Source organism: Labeo rohita, chromosome 23, assembly GCF_022985175.1.
Source record: "Labeo rohita strain BAU-BD-2019 chromosome 23, IGBB_LRoh.1.0, whole genome shotgun sequence".
Classification (NCBI taxonomy): Eukaryota; Metazoa; Chordata; class Actinopteri; order Cypriniformes; family Cyprinidae; genus Labeo; species Labeo rohita.
Genome location: NC_066891.1, coordinates 31,198,582 through 31,225,498, shown reverse-complemented (window position 1 = coordinate 31,225,498; position 26,917 = coordinate 31,198,582). Strand labels below are relative to the sequence as shown.

General features: G+C 37.3%; 1 protein-coding gene across 1 annotated transcript; it reads left to right on the top strand.

Annotated features, from left to right (window-relative positions):
• Positions 1-9,418: 9,418 nt before the first annotated feature.
• Positions 9,419-25,397, top strand: LOC127154324 (EMILIN-3). The gene is made up of 5 exons (XM_051095768.1): positions 9,419-10,144; positions 20,543-20,665; positions 21,185-21,495; positions 21,828-22,357; positions 23,638-25,397. The coding sequence occupies exons 1-5, from the start codon at positions 9,984-9,986 to the stop codon at positions 24,928-24,930; spliced, it is 2,418 nt and encodes an 805-aa protein (XP_050951725.1). The 5' UTR covers positions 9,419-9,983; the 3' UTR covers positions 24,931-25,397.
• Positions 25,398-26,917: the final 1,520 nt, after the last annotated feature.

Genomic DNA, 26,917 nt, shown 5'->3' with positions numbered 1-26,917 from the left:
CTTAGTTAACACCCCTGAATCAGATCACCAAATCATTAGAAGAGAGCTACATGCATGAATTGTGTTCTGATTGATATGATCCATACACAGTGTTCATTGCACTCCACTCCTTGAGCAGGGGAAATCCAATGTATATTGAAACAGCAGTAGCCTAATAATAGGCTAAACCTTTCAAACATAATTAGATTTTTTTTCATGTCAAACACTTGTATGTAGCCTACACATAAAGTTCACTCTATTCTTACTGTTTACCAGCCACTCACTTATGTCACTCACTGTCTTTCAAGAAATGGATGAATTCACGTGTTGTAAATCGGACAGGCTCTACTATAAGGTAGCGCACATATAGCCCCTAAAGTAAGCCATCAACTGTGATCATTATAAACTTATTTAAAACACAAAATACATCTACTTGCATATATTTGTGAATCTGAATAGCTACAGTTTTGCCGTGAATAATTTTGCATGTCTCATTTCTTAAACCCTGAACGGTGTGGTGCCAGTTCAGTTTAGGCTTGTGCCCAGAGACATATAACTCGTAAACTTGACATATTAACACAACCCCTAGACTTATTACAATATTAACAATTTATTTTGAATGTAGAATAACAAAGACAGTGATTATAACTATCATTGTACTCGTCTCCGTGACAGCATGAAATTTGAATAATTTGTTATCAACAGAATTTGTTGAAGGAATAGCCTATATAAAAACATAAAATAATGTAGAGCTATGAGCAAACTTATCATCCAGTCTGTCTTTTAAACCCATTCACTAATGGTTTCTTATTTTTGTTTAACTTTTGTATACATTATAAATAGTGTTATATATTTACTTTTCCGCTTCATTCTCTTTACCCAGTAATTAACGTTAGGTATCAACGTATCAAGTACCATAAATGTTTTGTTTGTTTAAATACTGTAAATAATACCCAACAATCATGTCAATAAAGCTATGTCTATTCCAGTAGGTGGTGATAAATGAACGTCTGTATTATGTATTAACAAATGATTAAATATTTGACTCAGTTGATTCATTAAAATCACGGAATCGTTAACAAATGAAACAGTGGACTTAAAATAAATAATTTATTCAATTTGGCCTATATTTATTCACAAACAATGATTAATTCCTCAATGAAACACCACTAATTATTACATCTTTATAATTATACTTACTATAGACTATTATTGACTTTAAATTTACTGTAGTAATTAATACAGAGACACTAATTTGGGAAAACAGTACTAATGACTTGATTAGGACTTGAAGCTTAAAGTTAAGGATTTGCGACTCAACTTGGACTTGGAACTTGAATGCAAAGACTCGAGACTTACTTGTGACTTGCAGAACAATGACTTGGTCCCACCTCTGTGCAGACATTTTCCTATTTTGTTTTTTTATCCACCATCTCTATCTTTCTGTCGTCACTCGGCTCAGCTAATTTGTCCGTCCTGTGAACTGAGCTTCCTCTCCATCATGAGTAGACCCGCCCCTTAATGCTGATTGGCTACAAGTTTGTTTTGGTGCTCGGCCCGGTTTTCTAAAGGGGTTTTGAAAAAATCCATACCCCACCTTTTATACACTGCGTCTTTAGTGGCTCAGATGTTGGGACTGTTTACAGCTAACTCAGGGTGGTTCCAAGGTCGCACAAACAAGACGCTGAGCAGAGTTGCCAGGTTTTTACAACAAAACCCACCCAATTGCCACTCAAAAGCCTAATCATGTTTCGAGGGGGGGTCCCCCATTAAAAATCGTGTTCCGGGGGATAAAACACACGTTTTTTCCCTTGTTAATTCATAAATATGGCATTATTGGGGTCGCTTTAACCCGTGGACATCAAAACAACCCACGGCAACAGGGAAAACCGTGGATTTGGCAACACTGATTCTGAGAATGGCTTGATTTGAAAAAGGGGATATTACTTATAAAGATTAAAAAAAAAAAAAAAAAAACACTGGGTGGATTTTTTTATCATTATAGGGTGGTTGTGTACACACACTGCCAACACACATTCATAAAAATCTGTTGTTGCATTTTTTCACCTGTGGAATTTGCTGTATAAAGGAAAACCTGTTTTAATTTTTGCCTGTGCAAAAGTCATTGCCATGATGTTCAAACCCATAACTCTAATCATGACACTCTTACATCAATCTTTACTTTTTACTTTAACAATTACCTAAATCCACTTACATGCTCTTCTGTTTGAGCTACAGGGTGCCGATAGGATTGTTTTAGCAATCATGAGATTTTAAGACAGAAAAAACTGTGGCCAAAATGAAATGCCTTTTTCTAGACAGCGGATATAGCTTTTATCATACAACTCAATCCAGTTTGGTCCAGCCTTCCAGTTGCAGAGCTCAAGGCCTCAGCTGTGCATGGGGCTGCACAAACAATAGTGTTGACCAGCACGTTTGTGTTGGTACACATGCTGATGGACGGATAGATGGATGGATGGATATACACACACAGCTGCTCTATGAACAGGAGACATAATTGCTGGATGCATTTTGTTGTGAGTTTGAACAGTGAGATGGGTCTGTGCATTAAATAAAAAGCAACATTGTGTTGCACTCACATGCACGACACTGCTGAAGTTTCAGTAGCAGATGAGATGTGTGTGTGTGTGTGTGTGTGTGTGTGTGTGTGTGTTTGGAAGGTAATTAAGTCCAGATGCTTAGTTTACACAGGGTACTATACACATGAATGTGTGTGTGTGTGTGTATGTGTGTGTGTGTGTGTGTGTGTGTGTGTGAAACAGAGGATAGACAACTGATTAACAATCCAAGTTCATCTAGCATAAACCATAGTGGCTTAACCAAGAAATTATACTGAAAGCATGATCTCAACCTTCCTATTGATCTCAAAGAATCGAAAATCGAAAGAAACGTCATATATACAAGCTGAACGGTCTGATTACAGGGAGGGTGTTCACATTTAATTTCGCTCTTTTGAGGTTAAGGCTCTGCATTACAGTCATGTGAGATCTACTCAAATGCTAAACCCTTCCCCACTGTGTGATTCTGGCAGACAGACTCTTGTTGCTTCTCTTGTTTCGTTTGTCTGGTTGTTCTACAACATCCTCTACCCTATAAAGATACTCTATTCTAAAAGAAAAGCGTAAAACACTAAATCCTTTTGTGTCTGCGAGCTGATAAGAAAACAGCTCAGATCATTTGGAACTTGGAAGAATTTGAAACGAGTTCCTATTGAGATCTCTGACTTTTAGCTGCAGACTTGGCATTTTGGCAAATGTGAGCACAGTTTGAGACATTGTTGACATTCTCTGCTCTTAGGGTGACAACACGTCCCCGTTTACCCGGGAAAGTCCAACATTCACTAGGTGTGTCCAGGTGTCACGAAAAATTGCTCTTAATAAATTGTAAATATTTCCAGAATTAGGCTGTTCATCTCTGATTTTAACTTAAATGCAAATAACATCCTTTAGTTAATGACTTTAATTTGTGTTTTTAATAATCTGTTTCTCAGTCATTAAAAAGCTAATGTGCTGATCATTTCACCCTGTTTGTTTTCAGCCACTCTGTTTGCAATGAACTGACTTGCCATAATAACTAAAGTGAAATTCTCTGGGAGCAAGCAAGCGTTTTCAATGGCATACTAAAATAATCATAATTTTCTTCATTCATCACCTGAAAAAGTCATTGTAAACATTTTGTATTAAATGTATTATTGCTTTTTGTCATGTCATTTATTTATAGTCTGTGTGTATCAGTTTAGACTTAAAATATTTGGACATTCTCAGAAACACATGAACGATTGCTAACTTATTCTAAAATCTGAAATGAGACTGAAATAAAACTTGTTTACACTTCTTTTTTCTGCAAATCCACTTTAGACATTCTGCTAACTCTATTCCAACTTTAGATCAAATATATACTAATCCAGTTGTTGGGTTAAATTTCTTAATCCAATTTTTAACCCAACAATTGGGTTAGTCCACATTTGACCCATGTTGGCATGTACTTGCAAAGTTCCTTATAGTCAGGTGAATGTCTTTTGATGAACCATCAGAAATAAAGTGTTAACGGATATTACCAAGTACGACATGTTCCTGGATCAACATCTTTGTTGACCCTGGAACAAGATTGTGATTAACCAGTCAGATTTGAAAAAACTGTTTATAGTTTTTGTGAAGTTTAGGCTTACAGTCAGTGTTTGGTGCTTGTACATCAGTGTCATCCATCTATCATTTCCTCTGATTTTAGGGATTACTCATGGGTAAGGTTAGGTTTAGGTGTAGGGATGTGGTCAAGATTAAAATTTTGGATTAAAATGTTGTTCCAGGGTCAACAAAATATGTTGATCCAGGAACATATATTTAACTTAGCAAAATCAGGATGTGCTTAGAGGGACAGTCTAATAATACTCCAATGACTCCTAGTTGACATGTGGTTGCAAAGTTATTTGTAGTTAGCAGATTGCCTAAAATGGACTATCAAAATAAGATGACCTAATCTTAGCTGGCTAAACCTTAGTGTGCTTAATTTGAAATGCTTAAGTAGGACTTTAAAACCATCTTTATTTCGTAATTACTTCTGTTGTCTTTGAAACATGGTTGACGTGTACTGTCAAATGTACTGAGACGCATTTACGGTACACTAAAATATACTTTAATGTCATTTCTATTGAAACTTGTAACGATCAAGTATGTGTACAGGTCCAGATCATGTGTACATGTGCTCTAATATGTTAGATAACACATTAAAATAAGTGGTTTGTCTTGTTTAAGGAATAAAATATGAATTTAAAATGTAATTTAAAGTAAAACTTTCAATTTGACATTAATACAAATGGCCTTTTTAAAAATGAAAAAGATCACTGAATACACAGTATATTTGCTAGGTCAGGTTTAGGCCAGCGTCTGCTGAACATCAAGATGTCAAATTAAGCAAGGTAAAGCTGTCCAGATATTTATCAGTGGAGAAATGAAGTCATTGAGTCCAGGTGTGAGAAAAGCTATTCTCTCACACTCGATCTAAAGCGCCGGGGAATCTGTGTTTTGCCCAAGCCATTGAAACATTCCTGAAGTGTGTGAGAAAGTCACAAACCACCTGTCTTTGACTGTATTGTCTGTTTTGTGCACACATACTGTAGACTCTGAGGTATTTATGGGTTCAAACTGATATAAACCTCACTCACAGTCAGTGTCCTTTTTAGTATTGTCACCTTCAGATGCAATTTAACGGAAACTAACAAACTATTTATTCGTATTGTTTTAAACTCGTATGACTTTCTTTCTTCTGCAGAACACAATTTAAGATATCTGAAGATTGTTTAAGCTGTTTTATCCACATCAGGGTTATTATCACTAACCAAAGCTAAAACCAGTTACATTACTTGAAATAAAATATAAAATAAAACATCAACTGAAATAGCATAAACGGTATTTCAGCTAGGCAGCTTTTCTCATTTTCATTCAGTTTTCAAGTTGAAGAACTAAAGTAACTAAAAGGAAAACATATAGAAACTACAACTAAAACACACAACAAAGCTAAAACGCTAAACGGGTAACTCTCTCCAGCTATCGTGGATCGGTTTGCTAACTCTCTATTAGTGTACACAGGGCTAATTAATTTTTATTTATGATTTAACATGTTATGACTGGATCTGTCAACATGCCCACATTATTAAACCGATATAGTTGTCATGTCTTCTCAGTTTTATTTCATTTGATGGGGAGCAGGTCACCATTAGAAAAATTTGGCCAGCATCGGCTCCGTTAAATAGCTTTTGTCATTTCTCTGGTGTCCTTCCAAAGGCCGTTTTAGAACAACTGCCGTAACAAGTGAGCGTAAAGAAGTCTGTCGGGGAGATACGGCCTCATTTCTGTAGAGAACGGTATCATTTTCATTCTAATATATCACTCTTTAGTTTCTCACTACAGTGCTGTACTCATGCGTGTTGTGTGTAGATGTGTGCGTATTGTGTTACATTAGCTCATGTTTTACACTTTCTCTATAAATCTGGGGTGCTTTTAACAACTTGTCAGATCGGGACACATTTCAAGAATCCGCAGAGACGCTCGGTTTAAAAATTGCACTGCAGTTTGGAGGTTACTGCATTAAATGAAATCCCCTGCTGAAAACAGTGAGCACGTTGGGTTTCTAAGTCTGCAATGTATTAACATTTTCATGTGGTGAACAATATGTTGCAAATATGTTAATGAAAGTACATTTCTCTCCTATGCATGGAAGCGATTTGGCAGGAGAGATAAGTGCGCTTATCTGAAACTGTTCACAGATGTTTCATGGGTGGTGAGGAGCTCAGAGAATGAAATAATAAAATGACTAAATTAAATTTAAGTTTATAGCTTAAATGTTTGCTATTCATCTTCATTGTGTATTATAAAGTGATTCAGACAAAAGAGTAGATTTTAGTTTAAAATTATCAGTTGAATCAATCAAGAAACGTATCATAATGACCATGTCTGTTAAGCCCAAAAAACACCTCAGATGTCATTAAACAGTCAACAATTCAACTTATGCACTAGCTGTGAGCTTCGCTGGAGTGGAAGATTATCAGTGAATAGACAACTGAAAACTTTTCATCACACACAGCAGGACTTCAGGAAATTTGGAATATGGCACACAATATTATCAGCCAGTTTTATTATAAACTTGACAGATGTACAGTAATCACTGTGAACTGACATTGTATAGACAAGCATAAAGAGCTGCATGAGGCTTATTCAAAACTTTTCCATGTGTGTTTAATGTAAAAAAAAAAATAACGTGAGTTTAGAATGTAAAGAAGTAAGAGTGTAACCACTACGTTTTCATTTTTGAGTAAACTATTCCTCGAAACATGCACGTTAATTGCACATGACGTTTGCCATCAGTATGAAAACTGAGTGCATTTGGTCTCTTTGCATTAGTGCACTCTTGCAAGAAACTTTCTGCAAATAAGACTGCTTGGCGCCCTTTACTTTAGATAATTATGTGTGAATGAAAAGCAAACATGACATTGCAAATGTGATCTCCTGACACCTATGAGAGAAGCGCTTTTCCTCGTGGGCTCAGTAAACTTTGGATGAAGACAGTTATTGGATGAGGAAATACTCCTGATCCTGTAACATACTGTCTTGAATTGTCTGTCATTTCCCACAGTGATCTAAAACTGCATTTGGTTGCTCACTGATTGGTCAGTGGAGATCACGTCCAGATATTTTCTTAATTAATGTGTTTAAACAATTATACATTGCTACTAGGGATGTCACAATTCTCAATATAATATCGATAAACCATATATTATTGCAGACAAGTGTTTATTGTCTTTACATTTCATCATTCAAAATGTTTAACGTTATATCTTGTTTTTATTCAGTTACAGCAATAGCGATGCCGTTATCCATATTAGAGAAGCTGGAACGGAACGTCATCAGTGTTTCTCTTTGACGCATATGTGGCGTCTGGCGTCCAGTATGAATGAAACCCATTCTATTTCGTGTAAAAAAAAATAAAAAAATAATAATACCTCTTTCAAAAGAAAAATTAAGCAGACATATATTAAACCACACTTTTTCTGGTGTACAGAGGTTTACGGGAGTATGTAGCAAGATATCAGAACTGAACCGAAAACCATGATTAAAAACCGAGGAACGTACTTGGACTAACTGTATTGTTTCCTGTCTTAATAATTGACCCTGGTCTTACTGTGCACAAGTTCCTGCGGGCTTACACTGCAGGTTTATGTAGAAATTGTTTACACAATCAAAATGATTCATTTAATCAAGTTAACAGTCAGAAACTTACATCAAAAAGTAATGCATATAAAATTAAGTAACACAGGAGGGCAGAAAAGGCTATTGCGTTGAAAATGTCTGCATTTGTGATCGTAGAAATGACAAACAACAGGCACTACTCTACACTACTCAAAACTTGCGTTTGCGTAGCCAGTAGCTAATTCTTTAAATATGAAAACATACTTACAGGCTGTGAGTCAGAAATGCCAGAATGTCTTTACAAAGTTGGAACTGCCCAACTTTATAGTGCACACAGCCGGCATTGTGGGCTACTCTCTCAGGTTCTGTAAAATGCACTGCACATACTCGAATATTTGCATTGTACTGTTCTGGAACAGTGTTGTAAATATAACTTAACTGCTGATTTCTAGTTGTGTACTCATTTGGAAGACCAAACAAAGTACTTTTGCAACGAAACACACAGTGTCTCCATGACATGGTGGTGGCTACGACAATACAACAATAAAAGTTACACCTTCTTTCTTTGCGTGTACACTTGGGCAGTGTTATCACATCACATCACACTGTGATGTAGACATGAGCCATTTTAGGAAGGCATGGCTGAATCTTAACTTTTATGAAGAATATCTCTTTGGGTTTGAGACTTTATTCTTTGCAAACAGATTGTATATATACACAAACAGCTTGTAACACTCCAAAGACAAAGGAAAACATGAAATCGCATCATATGAGCCCTTCAATATGTCACAAATTAAAAGTATTTCAAATGCCAATTCATCTCTTTAAATGTGTGGACAATGTGTGACACATCAAAGGTTTCTGAAAACATTACGAAGTGGAGTGACATGTAGACATTCTTTCCTGCATTACCTGTATTATATTGTATTAATTTGCTGGCTATTAATAGTTAGTAAGGTAATTGTTAAGTTTAGGTACTGGGTAGGGTTAAGGGATCGAAAACATCCTCATGCAGAATAAGGCATTAACATGTGCTTTATAAGTACTAATAAACAGCCAATATGTTAATAATAAGCATGATAAGCAACTGGTTAATAGTCAAGTCAAGTCACCTTTATTCATATTGCACTTTTAACAATACAGTTTGTGTCAAAATAGCTTTACAGTATTAAATAGGAAAATAGTGTCAATAATGCAAAAGAACAATAGTAAACAATCAATTTTCAGTTAAAGTCAGTTCATCATTAATAGTGAGAACTAGTCCTTAACCTAGAACGTTACAATACATGCATATCAGATGTGGAGACATGCAGAATATTGAATATGGATTGTGCATGAAAAATAGTGCAAAAAGTTTTGAAAATTCAGTTTAATTCAGTTCAGCGCAACAGCAGCGCTCACAAGCATTCAGTTTTTACGAGTGAGACGAATCCGCTCCCAGAAAGTTCTGCCGAGATGGAGCCTGCTCGCATTTCTGCAGAAATGAAGGAAAATCACGGCGCAAAAGAAATGTTTGGGGATTTATAGCTGCAGGCACGTGAGAAGGTTATGGGCTGAGGTCAATGAAGGGGGTGGAGATTTTGGCACAGAGGCACCCAAAGAAAATAGTCATAATCCCAGCATGCTTTTACACATGAACCACACATTAAAGCTGCATTTAAATAAACGAGCAGGGAGACGACAGCGTCAGTTAATTTTTCTAAGCGTGCCCTCGTCTTTGAGGGGTTCCAGGGGTTTCTGTTTTGAGAGAAACATAAAGTGAACGGGTTCACCCCTGCTGTCGCCTGCTGGGTCTCATTTCAGGCCGGGCTTTGGGGAGGGATATGCAAATGCGTCTGTCCTGACTGCGGCCCCCTCAGAGCTGCAGCTGCAGGGTCGACTCGCGCTGGACTGTTGACAGAGGGATCTGAGCGCTCGCAGCCACTCCTGCTTTAGTATTCTGCTACTGCTGCCCTGTCGCTCTGTCTTTCTCTTCGCTTTCTCCTCTGCCTGTTCGTCTCTCTCTCTCATGTGAGTGGTAAAGTGGGCAGGATGGTGCCAGAACAGCAGATGTTTCGATTGCAGCACTGCTTGCCCGCCAACAACTGAAGTCAGTGCTCCAGAGAAACCTTGTGGGACTCAGCAAGGAAAACAAGCAACACTTCACAACCTCCGGACTCTAAAGCCCAGCTGACTTTGCTTTTTTCCCTCCCCTCTCCTTATCCTCCACAGCTTTTGCTTTCTATACACCTTCTCTGTTCTCTTCCACTTTATGGCTTTTTCTGCAAGTGTTTTTGTCAACCTTTGCTCTGCTACTTAAAGATGAGGGGGATATTCATGTGCGGGGGTCTTCTGTTAGTCACGTTGCTACTGACTTCAGTGGATGCCAAAGGAAATCTCTATGGAAGTCCATACAGATACAATCTACACAAGTCTGGGAGCGTCCCGCAGTACAACCCTGGAAAACCAATGGGTCACCATAAGTAAGTCACCAGTAAAGCTGTATTTGTGTGTGTATGTGTGTGTGTGTGTGTGTTTACAGTACAGAAGCCTGATTTATCAAGCATTAGTGTGTAAGTAATGAAACATCAAGAATTGACAGCAGTGTCCCGCAGTTTTCCAGGCTTCATCTGCAGGTTTTTAAGCAACATTTTCTGATTTATTTAGAATTACACATGAAGTTTTTAGGAGCTCAGATTCATTAGGAGACTACATGCAATGCTTGTGCTTACATAAATTAATTTGTCTCACCTCAGGATATTATTAGTGAACTATTAAAAAGTGATTAAAATAGGATGTTTTTTTTATGAATAAAAGTAAACATTTAATAATTTTCAGATAAACACATCAACTACTATGTACTAACATTAAAGGTATAGTTAAACCAAAAATGAACAATCCAAGATATTCAAAATACAGGTGACTTTTTTTTCTTCAGAACAGTAAAGAAGACTTCAGATTAGGGAACACATATTCACTATTAGAGTTTTCAATAAACTCCCAGCTGCTTACTGACAGTAAGTAAGGTAGTTGTTTTAGTAGTTATGTTCAGGCATGGGGTAGGTTTAAGCGATTTAGAATACAGTCATGCAGAATAAGGCATCTATATGTGCTTTATAATAACTAAACAGTAAACTTGCTAGTAATATGCAACTTAGAGAAACAGTGAATATTGTTTCTTAATCTAAAGACAGTTCAGAACTGTGATCATGGTCCTTGGTGATTCATAAGATGCAAGGCAACAGCTACCGTCACTTTGAGATGTAAAAAAGCATATGCAGGCAGCACAGAATGAATACCTGTTGCTTCTTATGATATATTGGGGTCTTATAAAGCAAAACTGTCTGTGCAAGAAACTGAGGTAACACTTTATTTTAAGGTGTTCTTCTTACACGTTACATGTACTTACTTTTATAATAATAATTAATTATGGGTAATTAGATGCAAGTAACCCTAAAACAAACCCTAATCCTAACCCTAACCACATAGTAAGTACATGTAGTTAATTAATATTACTCAGTACTTACACTGTAACAAGGACACCTTAAATAAAGCGTTACAATAAACTCTAACCGAAATGGAAGATGATTTACAGCATTATTAGTGTTTTGTTACATTGACTGTTTTCCTGAGAACAAAAACCTACATATCAAATGGCCTGAGAGTGAGTAAACTAAAAGCATATTTTTATTTTTGGATGAACTACCCTTTTAAATATCTACAATACCATGGAGTTATTGTTTGGAGTTATTGTACTATAAATTCCAACATTAATTGGAAATGAGGAGTAAATAATTGGTTTGAGGAGTTAGGGGTTACAGTTTTTGTCACCATTACCCTAAAGAAATGTGGTACTTGATGTGTACAGTGTACTATTTGTCTGAAGTCAGTATAAATCAACACCAAAATGTTGTTCCAAAAGTTGTTCTGGAGCAATCTGAATCCGGCTCAAAGATAAGTAGCTGGCATGTTGAGAAAATCCACATCAAAGACCTGCTGGCATCCAGGAATTCTGAAATGCCAGCGGTATCAAATGCAGTTTGCAGTTGTTGGCAGTGATGTTGTATCTGCCCCATCTGTCCTCAGTGACCCTCCTGCCACACAAACTGGTTGTTTATCTGAACATGTTCACGTTGGTCACTTGAGTAAATCACAGCAGCCTGCATCTCTCTCTTTTAAACTCGGTTTCTAGTGAGCTGCCTACGTAGACAGCATTTTAAGGCATCTTTGGCATGCTCCTGATGCGAAGGCTGTTCCAAACGGTAGACAGCCTGATTACACTGCCTTCTAAGATAACTTCTTTTGGGCACAATCTAAGACAGCATCTATCCTTCAAGAAGAAGGCAATCCCAGAATGCACTGCGGTGAGCTCAGAGAAGATATTTCATTCAGTATTGGACAAACAAAGGGAAATGTTCTCTGCTTCGATAACCTTTGTGAAAAAGCATTAGGAAGGAAGGAATATACTTTAAAAGAATAGACTTAAGTATTAAAATGACGTTTTAGCTGTTTTAATCCACTTGCATACTTTTTAAACTTTATTATTATATATTACTTTATATGCAATATCATTATTTTATTGTCTTTGAAATATGATTAAAGTGTGCTGCCAAATGTACTGAGATGCATTTCTGGTAAACTATACTTAAAAATATATGTATACTTAAAAAATATACTTTTTAAAATATAATTTATGTTGATTTTTTATTGAAATGAGTATTAGAACATATAAAGCATTTATTCTGCATGACCATATTTTACATCCTTCATCCTACCCAGTACCTGAACTTAACAACTACCTTATTAACTATTAATAAGCAGCAAATTAGGAGTTTATTTGGGCAAAAGTCATAGTTAATGGTGTCTTTGAATCTCATTTATTGCTCATAAACAGCAGTAAGATTAAATGGAGAGCAGTTTGATTAAATATTCTTAGACTTTGAATACAAATTTAATCTGGGCAGATGATATTAAATGATAGTAAATGATATTGTGTTTCTGATTTGTTTATGCAGTACACTGTATGTGGAATACATGAATTCCTGCAGGAATTTCCAACATCATGTATTTCTGTTATAAACTATCCTGTGCATCCTTAATTACTATAGATTACACAAATATATTACACATATTGCACACACGAATGAGCATCCCATAAACAAACATTCCCATGTCACGTGTAGTTGTTTGCCTGTTCGACCAAACCTGATTAACAGCTCATCATTTAAGTAAGAACATATGAGAATAAAGCATGCAAGATTTACAGAAAGTCATTATGTCTAGTTAACTAACATCTTTGCCAGTCTGATCTTGATGTAATTTTTGTTCGAAATGTTTCTCATATGTTTTGTATTTTTCTTTTTATAGCATCCAGTGCAACTGAACAATCAGTTTCTGCAAACAGCAGCTGCATCATGTTCATATACAATTAAGACTAATTTGAGATTTCAATTTGGCACAGCAACGTGCATGTAATCGTTTTACCTCACCGGCTGACCCTAAGCTCACAGACGTGTGCGAGAGAAGCTTGATCAACTAAATCTAAACTCTTTTACACAATAATAATCAGACATTTATGTTCCTAAACTGAATCTTTGCATCCCAGTTCATCAATTAGAAGCCTGCATTCTTTAGTACACTCTTAAAAATAGTTTCAAAAGGCTGTTTTTGCAGTGATGCCATAGAAGAACCATTTTTTTGCTCCCCAAAGAACCCTTCAGTTTAAAAAAAAAAAAAAAAAAAAAAAAAAAAAAAAAAAAAAGCATTTTGAAGAACATTTTAAAAACCTGCATTTTTCTGCATTTGAAAGGTCCATGGATGTTCAAGGTTCATCATAGAACCATTGATGCCATTAAAGAACCTTTATTTTTAAGCGTGTATAGAAAAGTCCTCTTGACATGTTCTTAGCTAGCCAGATATTTTAGCCAATAAACATCTGGTTTAGCGGCACAGACATTTGTCGGTAACTATATCATCCCCTCGAGTGCTGAGGTTTGTTACCTCCACAGGAACGCACATTAAATACACTGCCCAAAAAGTCAGGGACTGTGGTTCCATTTCAAAACAAAGTATGTTTATAAAACAGCATTCAAACCGAAACAGAGCCTCATGAGACTCTATGGAACACTCTACATAGGCATCAAAAAAATCATCTGTGAAACATTTTTGGTAACACCTTAGTATAGGGAGCAATTCTCACTATTAACTAGTTACTTATTAACATGTCTATTATTAACAATTGGCTGTTTATTAGTACTTATTCTGCATGACCATATTCTACATCCCTAATTCTACCCAGTACTTGAACTAAACAATTACCTTACTAACTATTAATAAGCAGCAAATTAGGAATTTTTTTAGGCAAAAGCCATACAAAATGGTTTGTAAATAGAGAGAACTGGACCTTAAAATAAAGTGTGACCACATTTGATGACCGATACATTTCAATATCAATTGAAATATTTGGTATCTCTAATTGCTGGAAGTGGTGTAGCTCCCAGCCAATCAGATTGCATCTTTCCCAGTCAGAGAAATCTCTTGTAAATTTTGTGCCCAGTACACATTAGGGAGTCAGTCAACAGACTGTCATGTTCATGAAAGTATGTGATTCTGTTTTATCTAATGTGTATAGACAGCATCTGTGACACATCTGTTGATACAAACAATGATTTTGATTCATTGTGTATGTGTACACATAACACATACAAACTGTTGAACTGAATGAGAAATGTTTATAGTTATGTAATTATGATAGAAGCTTAACGTGCAAGCAGACATTCCGACAAATAAATGTTTACAATATACAACTCTTGCAATGCATTTGAAGTTTATCCAGTTTTTACAAATGACACATCTACTTAGCATGAGACTGCTGTGATTCACTTGCAAACTCTCAGTGGGCTGTAAATTATGTCCAGTATCTAAAGTAGAGCAAACCTGGTTACTTTAGCTCTTATAATACAACATCCCATTCACATAATGTGTTTCAGGTGATGAAAGACAGTGTACTTTAAGTGCTGAATGTATTAAGTCCATATGCTGATGCACTTCAACCACTGCAATTATGTCAGAGATAATATCTGGAGAAAGCTGATTATTATTATTTTCATTCATTTCAAATGCACTTGCATAACTGCCTAAAGATTTTTTTTTTTTTTTTTTCAGTCACCTGACCCAATATATGCATGCACATTAGACTGTAAAAAAAACCCACATTATGCTTTGTGATCAGAAATAAGTTCAAAGGTAGCAAATAGTGATTACTTGACAATTCTGTTTGAAGTTTGAGCCAATAAATGCCATGTAACCATGCCATGTGATGTCATGACAATGCTGATTGGCTGTTGGAACCGCAAGAACATGTAGAGCCTTTGACATTAAAATATTCAAATGTTTAGTTGATACAAACATCTACTATAATAAGTAAATATTAGTGAAGATCCTTACTGGCAACAGAATGGTGTTGTTACTGCATCTACGAACAGAGCCTGACTGGACCATGTTAATCAGCCAGACCATTATATCTCAGGCAAATAACCATCCAAGTTCCCCATCCAGGAAAGCAACCCTGTACCAAAATGGCAATTTAAACTAATGTGCAGTTATAAACAGCTTTACGGTATAGTGCTATAGACAACGGTGTTCTGTTTTGGAAAGTTTGGTTTAAAGTGTACTTAAAACACATTTCCTTTTCATTTATTCATGGTAACTGACACCTCGCCACCGATGCATTCCATACTGATTAGGTTGAAAATAACTGATCCATTTGACATCTCTTTCTGCACATGTCTTTGAGGTCAAATTAGCAGGAGTGAAGGTCCATTTATATTACTTCTCTGAGCTCTGGCTATTCTGGCGGACAGATACAGTATCTGAGTACTAAATGTGTCCCATTGTTCGACAGCTTGTAGCAGCTCCTCTTTCTTCGGTTAATGGATCCTAAAAGGCCTCCATGCATCGTATCTCCATATTTATACTGTCAGTAGCCCCATCCTTTCTAGAGCAACTCTTTAAGACATGACCAATGACTGAACCCAGTGACCGATGAAAGATTGCCTCCATTAGTGTGAGTGAGAGAGTGGATGACATAGAGAGAACAATGAAAAAATGGAGTGAGATATTTATATGAAGAACAAGGGGGAAATTCTGGCACAACTCCATCTCACAACTGTAAGCTTTAAGTGCCATTAAAAGCTTTCGACATGCCTGTGCATTACTCAAGGGTGACTGGGGGTCATTTTAAACAATGCTGGCCATTTATATTTAGATTATGAAAATCCACAGCCAAATCCTGAGCTACATGACGGTCTAAAACAATTTGTGTGGCTTCATAGTTATGTGGCTCACGTGTAGGTAGTTGGTCCAAGTCTGGTCCATTTTGCAGCTTATTCTGGCCAACAACTTTACACAGACAGGAAGAGACATTGTGACTGCCATGCACAATTACCAATCACCATGGTTATATTAAATTGATTATAACAGTAATAGGCTAGTGCGAAAATATAATTCAGAATATATCACATAAGCCTCTCAAATACTGAAGAAAAACATGGCATAAATGTTTGTAGACTTTATTATCAGGAATTAGGGCCAAATGTAGTACTTGACAGTTATGCTTGTGAATATTTTTTAGCTACTAAATGGCTCAAACTTGAAATTTGAAACCACAAACCTCATACAATCCAATGATTAGACTGATTATAACCTCCCAGAAACAATGTTGCAGTCTGGCGATCTGATCTGAGCTTGCTATATCCACTAGTTCTGTCCAGCTTTCTTTGCAATATGCATCAGACGGCTGAAACTAGTTTTGCACCTCGATCTTCAAGTGGTGTACCTCAGGTGTATGTACTGGGCCCCCTCACATCATCCATATGTCACCACATTTTATCTCCTGAGATGAATCCACACACAGAAGACACAGCAGCTGAATGATGTCTCCAACAGCCTCAACAACTTCTTTACACCATTCCTCTGACAGATGAACATCAGTTTCCTCATGCTGTGTGGTCTTCGTGGTTTGGGAGATCAGCCTGCACGGCTAATATTCGTCTTTCATATGCAACACAGATCACAGGCGCTGTTTAACACATCGCAGGAGGCTCTTAGATCACTTTACATGCCTGACGATGTGTTAATTTGTCCTTTCACAAGTCACAATACTGAAATTCGAGCATCATCGCAAGTTCTTTGTTCCTTTTGAACAAAAGCAAATGCATGAAATATTTGTAAAGTGCTTTGGTGTTGAACATTTGTTTGTTGCAGTCACTGACAGAAACTTAAGCAATGGTTGCAACTATGACATATGTCCAACACGAACACACATTTTATGCCACGTTCCTCTTATTCTTCCTGTGGGCATAATTTCACATTGATTGAATCGACCTGTGCAGATATGGTTGAATTGGCTTATGTATACATTGGATGCATACACCAACATTGGACACCTGGACTCATTTTGCTTGACTACGGAGATTGTCCTTTTTTCTTCCAAGTGTGTGCTCACCTGACAAACAAATGCTGAATACCTAAGTCTGTTTTTCGTTACTCGCAGGCAGAAATTCTGAATGTAGTTATTTGCATTCCCTTCATTTTTTGCAGAGATCTGTTTAATGCCACCTAATAAAGAAGGCACAGGGGTCATGTCTGTTGATGCTATAAGTGATAAATAGTGTATTATTCACACAACACAACTTTAGACCTTTTGTTTCTTTTTTTTTTTTTTTTTTTTTTTTTTTTTGGTATAATGAGTAATTTCTTGTTATAAATACATTTTCACTAATATTACAGTATTAAGAGTTTGGCATGAGTTTATTTTGTAAAAGGATTTGCCCTCTTACAGTAGCTGTTACATAAATGTCATAAAATGAAATGCAATTTTTGGGTGCTTTGTAGATCTATAAGTTGACCAGATCTTAAAAATAGGGGGGTTGTTAAAAAATTGAGAAATGTACATTTAAAAGTTTGGGAACAGTAAGACTGTTAATGTTTTAAATAAATGCTGTTCTTTTAAACTTTTTATTCATTTTCTTTTTTATTCATCAAGGAATGCTGAAAGAGTATCACAGGTTTCCAAAAAAAATAAATAAATAAATAAAATAAAATAAAATAAAATAAAATAAAATAAAAGAATGATTTCTGAAGGATCAAGTGACACTGAAGACTGAGTAATGATACTGAAAATTCAGCTTTGCATCACATGAATAAATTATATTTTAAACTAAATAAAATTAGAAAATCACTATTTTAAATATTTCACAATATTACAGTTTTTTCTGTATTGTTCAAATAAATACAGCCTTGACGATCACAAGAGCCTTCTTAAAAAAAGAAAAAAAAAAAAAAAAAAAAATAAAACTGATTCCAGTCTTTTGAATGGCAGTGCACATATTTTAAAGAATCTTCCATCAGCTTTAAGACAGTAATGTGAAGACACACTAGACAAACTCCTACCAAGTTACCAGGTTAGTTGACTGGCCACACTTGTAATTAGATTCATTAATGTCAGGGGTCACTACACCTGAACTCTGAACAGATTGAAGCTCTGTAACAGTCCAGATCTCTCAAGCAGAACCGCTGCTGAACAGCAGGACTTTGAGTTTTGCTCCAGGCTCGCTGGAAAATGCCAACTCCAGTTCAGCAACGCATGACTGCTCTTCAGTCACATACTCTTCTTTCTATGAACACTCTGTGCGTTAAGACACATGTACATGTGGGCCATACAGTGCAAATTCATGGCCAAATGTGGGTTTCCTCGTATGTTATGTATGTGTCACTTCAACAAAACTGTGCTTGTTTCACAGCTGATACCATTAGACAGCCATAAATCAGATCTCAACAGCTGTTGAACTGTGTAATTACTGTATAATGTGGCTCTGAATTTGAGTCCCTCGGTATGAGTTAGTAAACTAGCATATGTAGTATATTATCATACTGTTTTATTATTAGTATTATTATTATTTTATCTATCTCTCTATCTATCTATCTGTCTATCTATCTATTTATTTTTAACTGATATGCATTTCAGCGGTGAAGAGGAAGTGCACTATAAAATCAGTTATAGTTATGTTATACACATGACGTAATATATTTTAATGATAAAAATGCAATATTCAGTGTGTAAAATAAGTATTGAACATGTCACCATTTTTCCGGGAAATATATTTCTAAAGGTGCTGCTGACATGAAATTTTCATCAGATGTTGATAACAACCCAAGAATCCATACATCCAAAAAAAAAAAAAAAAAACAGAAATTATGTGTTATAAAATTGAATGACACGGGTGGAAAAGTATTGAACTACTGAAATTTATTTAATACCTTGTACAAAAGCCTTTGTTGGTAATGACTTCAAGACGGCTCCTGTATGGAAAAACTAGTCACATGCATTGCTCAGGTGTGATTTTGGCCCATTCTTCCAAAGAGTCTTCAAATCTTGAAGGTCTGTGGGCCTCTTCTGTGAACTCTGATCTAGTTCTTATTTTCTATTGGATTCAAATCTGGTGATTGGCTGGGCCATTCTAGGAGCTTTCTTTTCTTTTCTTTTTTTTTTTTTTAACAATTGAGAGTTTCCTTGGCTGTGTTTGGGATCATTGTCTTGCTGAAATGTCCAGCCTTGTTTTATCTTCATCATCCTGGTACTGTAGGTGTTGGGACTGAACCAGCTAATATTAATTTCCACTGACAAGGGGCAGGATTGCTTTCTAATTACTCATAGATTTAAGCTGGTGTCTTGGCTTTCCATGCCTTTCTGCACCTCCGTTTCTTCATGTGTTCAATACTTTTTCCCTGTGTCATTCTATTTTATTACAGATAACTTTATTTATGAACTTGTTTGTTTTGTTTTCTTTGTATGTATGGATTACTTGGGTTGTTATGACATCTGGTGAAAATGTCAAGTCTACAGCGCCTTTAGAATATAATATATTTACTGAGAAAAATGGTGATGTGTTCAGTATATATTTTACCTGCTGTAAGTTTTAAAATGGTAAAATATTGGCAATTTATTGACCTGGTCAGTCTGTTATTGTTATTTTTGCAGTATGCAGTATTTATACTTTTGCACAGTGTACATATTTCAGTATGCATGGTAAATTCCATTGATGCATGGAATATATATTCATAAATGTGCACTATGTAAAAAAGTACACAAAATAGAAATATTGTGTATTATTCTAAATACAAACAATGCAAAACATATAACCATAAATATATGACATTCCATTGCTTTAATATAGCAATATCAACTATGGTTTAATGTCTATCTTGAATCGTTATTTGATCAAAATGTTAAAAATGAAGAAATTTTACTCAAAATCATTTTAATCAAAATCTAGAATGAATGAATGAATGAATGAATGAATGAATCAATCAATCAATCAATCAATCAATCAATCAATCAATCAATCAATCAATCAATCAACAGAGCCATAAAAATAGACATGCCACTTAATGAGATACACAGTCAGCCTCTCTCTCTCTCTCTCTCTCTCTGTCTCTCTCTCTCTTCTGTTTTTTCTTGTTGCTGTGAACTCTAGGCAGTTGCTATATACACTTCAGATGAAAAAGTTTGACAGGATGTGAGTGAATGTGTTTTTTAGTGAAAACTGATGGCAGGTTCAGCTTGGACTGTGGAACTGGTGAATTGCTTTAATGCTTGTTATTTAGTTGATTTAATGCTGTAATAAATCATTTGCTGCATTTTTAGATTTTCTAATTTTAAACTTTAGCTATTTTCCTTGGGTAGTTGATTTTTAGTTGAAAAAGTGATTGTACTTTTTTGAAAAAACAAAACAAACAAACAAAAACACAATTCCATCATGAAACTAGTAACCCTCATCTTTTCAGACTTTGATTTTTGTTGGTCTCTTTCCTCGTAATAGGAACTTCTGTGCCTATGTTGTCCAGAAGAACATCACCTGTGTAATGCAAGATGGAGTGGCCACGTATGTCAAACCGGAGTACACTACCAAGTGCATATGGGGACAGAAATGCCCTGTGCTCACGTAAGTCAAGCATTACGAATCTTGAATGGAAGAATGTGGAGTGATTTTAGTGTCACAACATAATTTAGGTCCAAACTGGTATTTCAAACTTGGTTAAAAAACAGCAAATAATATATGTAGAAGCTATTTTGTTATTGATACACTGATTGAAACCATTTGCAGTGTTATTTGGAGCACTTTTTTTTATTGTGTCCTTGAGTTGCCCTCTAGTGGCAGCTCAGAAAACTGTTCATTGTCAAGTGCCACATTGAGCAAGCAGAAGCACATGATAGGATGTGACATCTGTATATAAACACGTGTGAGATACTCAAACTGCATTTCCATCTGAAATATGGAAGTATGTGTTTTTAAAACTGCGTAATAGGCTGCATCATTGCTGTAATGCTTGAATGTCAGTGAATAAAACTCCTGAAGCTAATTTCCACAGTGATTTAATTCTAACTGATGTACACAGGGCGAATGGATGGTGAAGTGTGAAGTTCATTCTGTTTGTGACATTCAGCGTGTTTTTGCCCGCAGGTATCGGACACTCTTTAAACCACAGTACAAAGTCGGTTATAAAACCATCACTGAGTTGGAGTGGCGCTGTTGCCCGGGTTACTCTGGTGAGAACTGTGGCGTTGGGCCGACTTCTGACCCTGATGCCATGATGCCACCCTTCAAAGGCTCCTTCCCTCGGCCCGGGGTGAAGGGTTACCCCAGGGGTCATCCCAATATCCCTATATCAGGGCTGGAGCCTGGTAAACCACTCCCCTTTCCTGGAGGTCACCCCGACAACAAACCCATCCCTAGTGGATTCCTGCCACCAGAAACTCCGAAAACAAGTTATGGTAAGCGCAGATTACACAGATTACAAAACTCGTAATGTGCCACCATTGGCAATTTGACTGTGAACACTGCCATTAATATTATAAATTATAGGTTATTACAAAGTAATGATGTAGATTGTATAATCTACTCCAGGGGTTCCCCAAACTTTTTTTTGTCAGCCAAACCCCTGAAATACAAAATGTTTTCTTGAAATACCCCATGATTTTAAATTAATATCAATAATAATGTAACACATTCACATAATAACAAAAATAATCAATCGATCAATAAATAAATCCATCCATTCATTTGTAATGTTGTGAAAGTAAAAATGTTTTACTCTTCTACCAAGGTCCGAAGGGGGGAGTCTCTGGTGAACGTTTGGATCGCATTGAAGAAAACCTTCGTAAGCTTACTCAAGATCTGGAAACCTTAAATGTCTTGGTGACTGGCATGGAGGGACGTCTGCGAGTTTCTCTTCGTGAGGACACCAAGAAAATGCTGACCACCTTGCTTGGTGGTGCCCCACGGCTCCTGGATACCTCTGTGGGCTTCGGGTTGATCCCAGAGGGCACGCCGAATGGCTTAGATGGCGAAGACCTCCCTGGTTTTGGAGAGCTGGTGGGAAGGGTGATGGACGTCAAAGATGAGCTGAGGGTCAAGAGTGAGATGCTGGATGAGATCCACGGGATGGTGATGGGACACGATGGTCAGCTAAAGAAGCTGATAGACACCGCCACAGGAAGACCCATCCCTGTAGATCAGCGACATCTAGAGGAACTTCTGGACTCCAGATTGGCCGGAATGAGGGTGGAGGTCCTCGATGGCTTTGAGAGGAGACTGACGGGTCTGGAGAGTCACTGTGATGAGAGAATCGGTCAGGTGAGTTGTTTGCTGTTCACTACTAAACTTCACGCCAAGAACTAGTTGGGCCATTGTGCATAATGACTGGTAGATTAAAATACTCTTAGATTTATATATATAGATATATAGATAGATAGATAGGTTGAGGTCAAATGTTTACATACACCTTGCAGAATCTGCAAAATGTTAATTATTTAACCAAAATAAGAGGGGTTATACAAAATGCATGTTATTTTTTATTTAGTATTGACCTGAATAAGATATTTCACATAAAAGACATTTACATATATCCATAAGAGAAAATAACATTTAAATTTATAAAAATTACCCCGTTCAAAAGTTTACATACACTTCATTCTTTATGCTGTGTTGTTAGCTGAATGATCCACAGCTGTGTTTATTGTTTAGTGATAGTTGTTCATGAGTCCCTTGTTTGTCCTGAACAGTTAAACTGCCCGCTGTTCTTCAGAAAAATCCTTCGGGTCCAACTAATTCTTTGGTTTTTCAGCATTTTTGTGAATTTGAACCCTTTTCAACAATGACTGTATGATTTTGGAGATCCATCTTTTAACACTGAGGACAACTGAGGGACTCATATGCAATTATTACAGAAGGGTTCAAATGCTCACTGATGCTCCAGAAGGAAAAACCATGCATAAGAGCCAGGGGTGTAAACTTTTGAATAGAATGATATATACATTTTTCTTATTTTGCCTAAATATCATATTTTATTTCATTTACTACTGCCCTTCAAAAGCTACAGAAGATACATGTTTCCCAGAAGACAAAATAGGTTAAATTTACCCTGATCTTCAAATTCCAAAAGTTTTCACCCCTGGGTCTTAATGCATCGTGTTTCCTTCTGGAGCATCAGTGAGTGTTTGAACCTTCTGTAATAGTTGCATATGAGTCCCTCAGGTGTCCTCAGTGTGAAAAGATGGATCTTAAAATCATAGTCATTGTTGGAAAGGGTTCAAATACTTAATGCTTAAAAAACAAAGATTTTGTTGGACCTGAAGGAGCTGTGAATCACTCAGGTAACAACACAGTATAAAGAATCAAGTGTATGTAAACTTTTGAACAGGGTCATTTTTATACATTCAGCTATTATCTTCTCTGGACTATATGTAAACATCTTTTATGTGAAATATCTTATTCAGGTCTGTAAATCAAAAAATAACATGCATTTTGTATGATCCCTCTTATTTTGATAAAATAATTAACATTTTGCAGATTCTGCAAGGTGTCACCTAATCCTTCCCATTCTTAAAATAATGTTTCCTGTGTTCTGTCCTTAGGTTCAGCAGCAGTGTCATAAAGAGCACCTTACAGGTCAAGAACAGATCCAACTCTCATTGGACGGCCGTGAGACGGGCTTGAGGAAAGAGCTGGGTGAACTACAGGCACAGATTCAGGGCCTGACGGTGACTGAGAGCTGCTGCGGCGAGATAAACAGCCTCACCCAGAGGATGTTCCAGCTGGAGGACTCAATTACGGGCCTGACTGAGTCCCAGAGGCAGCTACAGGTGGACCTGACTGAACAGACGCACCACATCGAGACCCTGCTGGAGACCCGGCTGGTGGACATAGAGAGCAGAATTAATGCCTCTGAACATGATGGGCTGGGGCCTGAGTTCAGCTCCCTGGATGGGTTTAAGACGTTGTTGGACGATAAGCTAAAGACATTGGAGCGACGCTTGTTCGTAGCAGTTGAAGAGCTGAGCAATGCCACAGCACCGGCGCTGCTGGAGGGGCAAGTTGTGCCGGCACTCGAGACAGAGATCGACAGTATCCGGAGGAGGGTGGAGGCTGACTTAGATGGAATGCAGAAGCAGATGTCCATCCTTGAGCACCTCTGCACCTCTGCCTGCTCCCCTGCCTCTAGCCCAGAGACGGCCCTCATCCAGACTGATGTGGAGGACTGTAAGGAAACAGAAAAGAAGATGCTGGACCGCCTAGACGTGCATTCAAGCAGACTGGACCATCTCAACAGCACCTTGCAGGGTATCCTAACACAGCTATCCCAGGAGGACCTAGAGGGCTCCATCCAGGGAGAAATCACACTCCTGAAGATCAACGTCAACTCTGTCAACCGTACCTTGAAGGGGCTACGTGATTCGGTCAGCCTGTTTGCTCGAGAAGTCGGCCATGTGAATTCAACCTGGCAGGAACGGGAAAACCGTTTGGTCACGCAGGTGCAGGGCATCTCGGATCTGGTGGAACGACAGGCGTCTATGCTTGGAGCCGGGGAGCGGAGGCTGATCCAGCTGAAGGTGGAGCTCCAGAGCTTGCGGCGGAGGTTAGCTGGAGAGCTGCAGGGTTGTCGCTCTTCAACGCAGGGAATGCAACAGGAAGTGATGGGGGTGGAAAGCCGAATCACCCAGGTTGAAGGACAGTGTGGCAGCCTAGGCGAGCTAGCCGATGACCTCGAGAGAATCCGCAGTGAGCTGGAAAGACATTCGGACAGCTTCCTGGCGCAGGTCAACGGGACACTAACGAGCCATTCCGAGCAGCTTGTCCAACTGAAGGACGGTCTTAAAGACTGCATGAGCAAAACGGACCCTGCAAGGCTGCGGGGTGACGGTCAGTAGTCGTAACTATACAGAGAAACCCCAAGGCCTGAGGTTGTACAAATTTGCAATATCTTTGTTCCCTCAACAGGGCATTTTGTCTTCTACTTCTTTCTTTTAAGCCTTTATATCGAGTTTTGTTAACTTATACGAAGAACGTTTGACTGCATTATTAAACTTTTTTGACGATTTGTTAAATGAAGTAACAAACATGCAAAAAAAAAAAACCAAACAAACAGGAAAGCGAATGTTATGACACTACTAAGCTGCTACGGGTTTCTAATGGCAAGTACTGTTCACTACCTTCTCATCTCAGCATCCAAGTCATCTCTTGATTTTATTACTGTTTTAATTACTGTATTATAACAGGAACGAAGCTACACATTTTTATAAAAGTTTGATGCGTGTGAAATAGTTTAAAAATATATATTTCGCATTATTAAAATGTTTTCTAAGAAGATTATAATTTTTCATTAATAAAAGTGGGTTGTGTGAAAAGTTTGTCAATTATTTTCCTTATATTCTATTTTTGCATAATTTCTGGAAGTTCCACTTACGACCACCCAGTGTCATCAAGAGCTCAAACAAACCAATGAAACTGAGAGTGCACAACCTAAAATGGGTGTGTCACATAAGACAGACATACAAAATGTGCAGGGCTGTGGGTGATATTCGAAACAGGACACTATTCGGTGCAGCAGGAATGAAGGAGAGCAGAGACAAGTATCCTTTCAGCAGCAGTTTAATCAAATTAAAAATGGAAATATCCACAAAGGCATAGGAAAAACAAAAGGCAGTGTAACAGCTTGCATTGAACTAACAAACATTAAAGACAAACTCCATAACATCAACAATAACCAACAAACTCAAGTTACATACACAGGGTAATATATACACAGAAAAATGAGGATCTAAACAAGTGAGGAACATAATCAGTAACCAACAGAAAAAGTGAAAACACATTCGCAGGCTTAGGCCAGGGATAGGCAACGTCTGTCCTGAAGTAGGGGAGACAGGGGATGAAAGTAACACTTTTTGTTTGAGCATCAGTAGCCACATTTGTCTACTACAAATAAAACTCACTTGGACGTGTAATGCATAATCACAGATTATGTGAGTTAATCTCAAATACAAAGAGTTCTGTTGTTACAACCTACACCACTACTGGGGTGAGTTGTAAGACAGGCTGGGGGTAGATGTAACAGTGTGAAGATATTTAATAAAGTGAACCATTTGAAGTGACAAAAACATTATATTGTATTCCTTTTAGGACTTTAATTTTAGCACAAAAACAATTGCTGCGTGTGTGTACTTGTTTTTGCTACATTGTGGGGACCAAATGTCCCCACAAGGATAGTAAAACCTGAAATTTTTGACATTGTGGGGACCGGCTTGTGGTCCCCATGGGTACAAAAGCTTATAAATCATACAGAATGAGATTTTTTGAGAAAGTAAAAATGCAGAAAGTTTTCTGTAAGTGTTTAGGGGTAGGGTTAGGGTAAGGGGATAGAAAATACAGTGTGGACAGTATACAAACCATTGCGCCTATGGAGAGTCCCCACAAAGATAATAAACCAGACATGTGTGTCTGTGTGTGTGTGTGTGTGTGTACTGTATTCAGTCACTAGCTGTGTTGCCATCTACCTATATAATGTGAATGTTGGAATATCACATAAAAAATGCTGGAAATGTCAAGATGTGGATAAATTCTAAACGTGCACAAAAAAACTGTATGTGCTCATTTGAGGCAGATAGTGTTTTTATCCAGTAAGATGACATGTGGATAAACTATGATGGAAACACATTTTACATAAATCCCTTCATGTGCAACAAAAACCTCACATGACTTTACCTCAATAGAGGATGTGATTGGATAACTGGACTCATTGGAATCATCATAAGGAGTTGGTTGTAACATTTTTAATGAACTGTTACAACTATCCCCACCCCAAACAGCCAAAACATGGCAAACTGTTTTAGCATGTGGGTTTTACGTTAGCATAAATGC

Excerpts from the sequence above, each read along its gene's own strand:
- LOC127154324 (XM_051095768.1), top strand. The coding sequence starts at position 9,984 with ATGAGGGGGATATTCATGTGCGGGGGTCTTCTGTTAGTCACGTTGCTA. Across the intron at positions 10,145-20,542 it reads AAACCAATGGGTCACCATAA|GAACTTCTGTGCCTATGTTG; the intron begins GTAAGTCACCAG and ends TCCTCGTAATAG. Across the intron at positions 22,358-23,637 it reads GTGATGAGAGAATCGGTCAG|GTTCAGCAGCAGTGTCATAA; the intron begins GTGAGTTGTTTG and ends TTCTGTCCTTAG.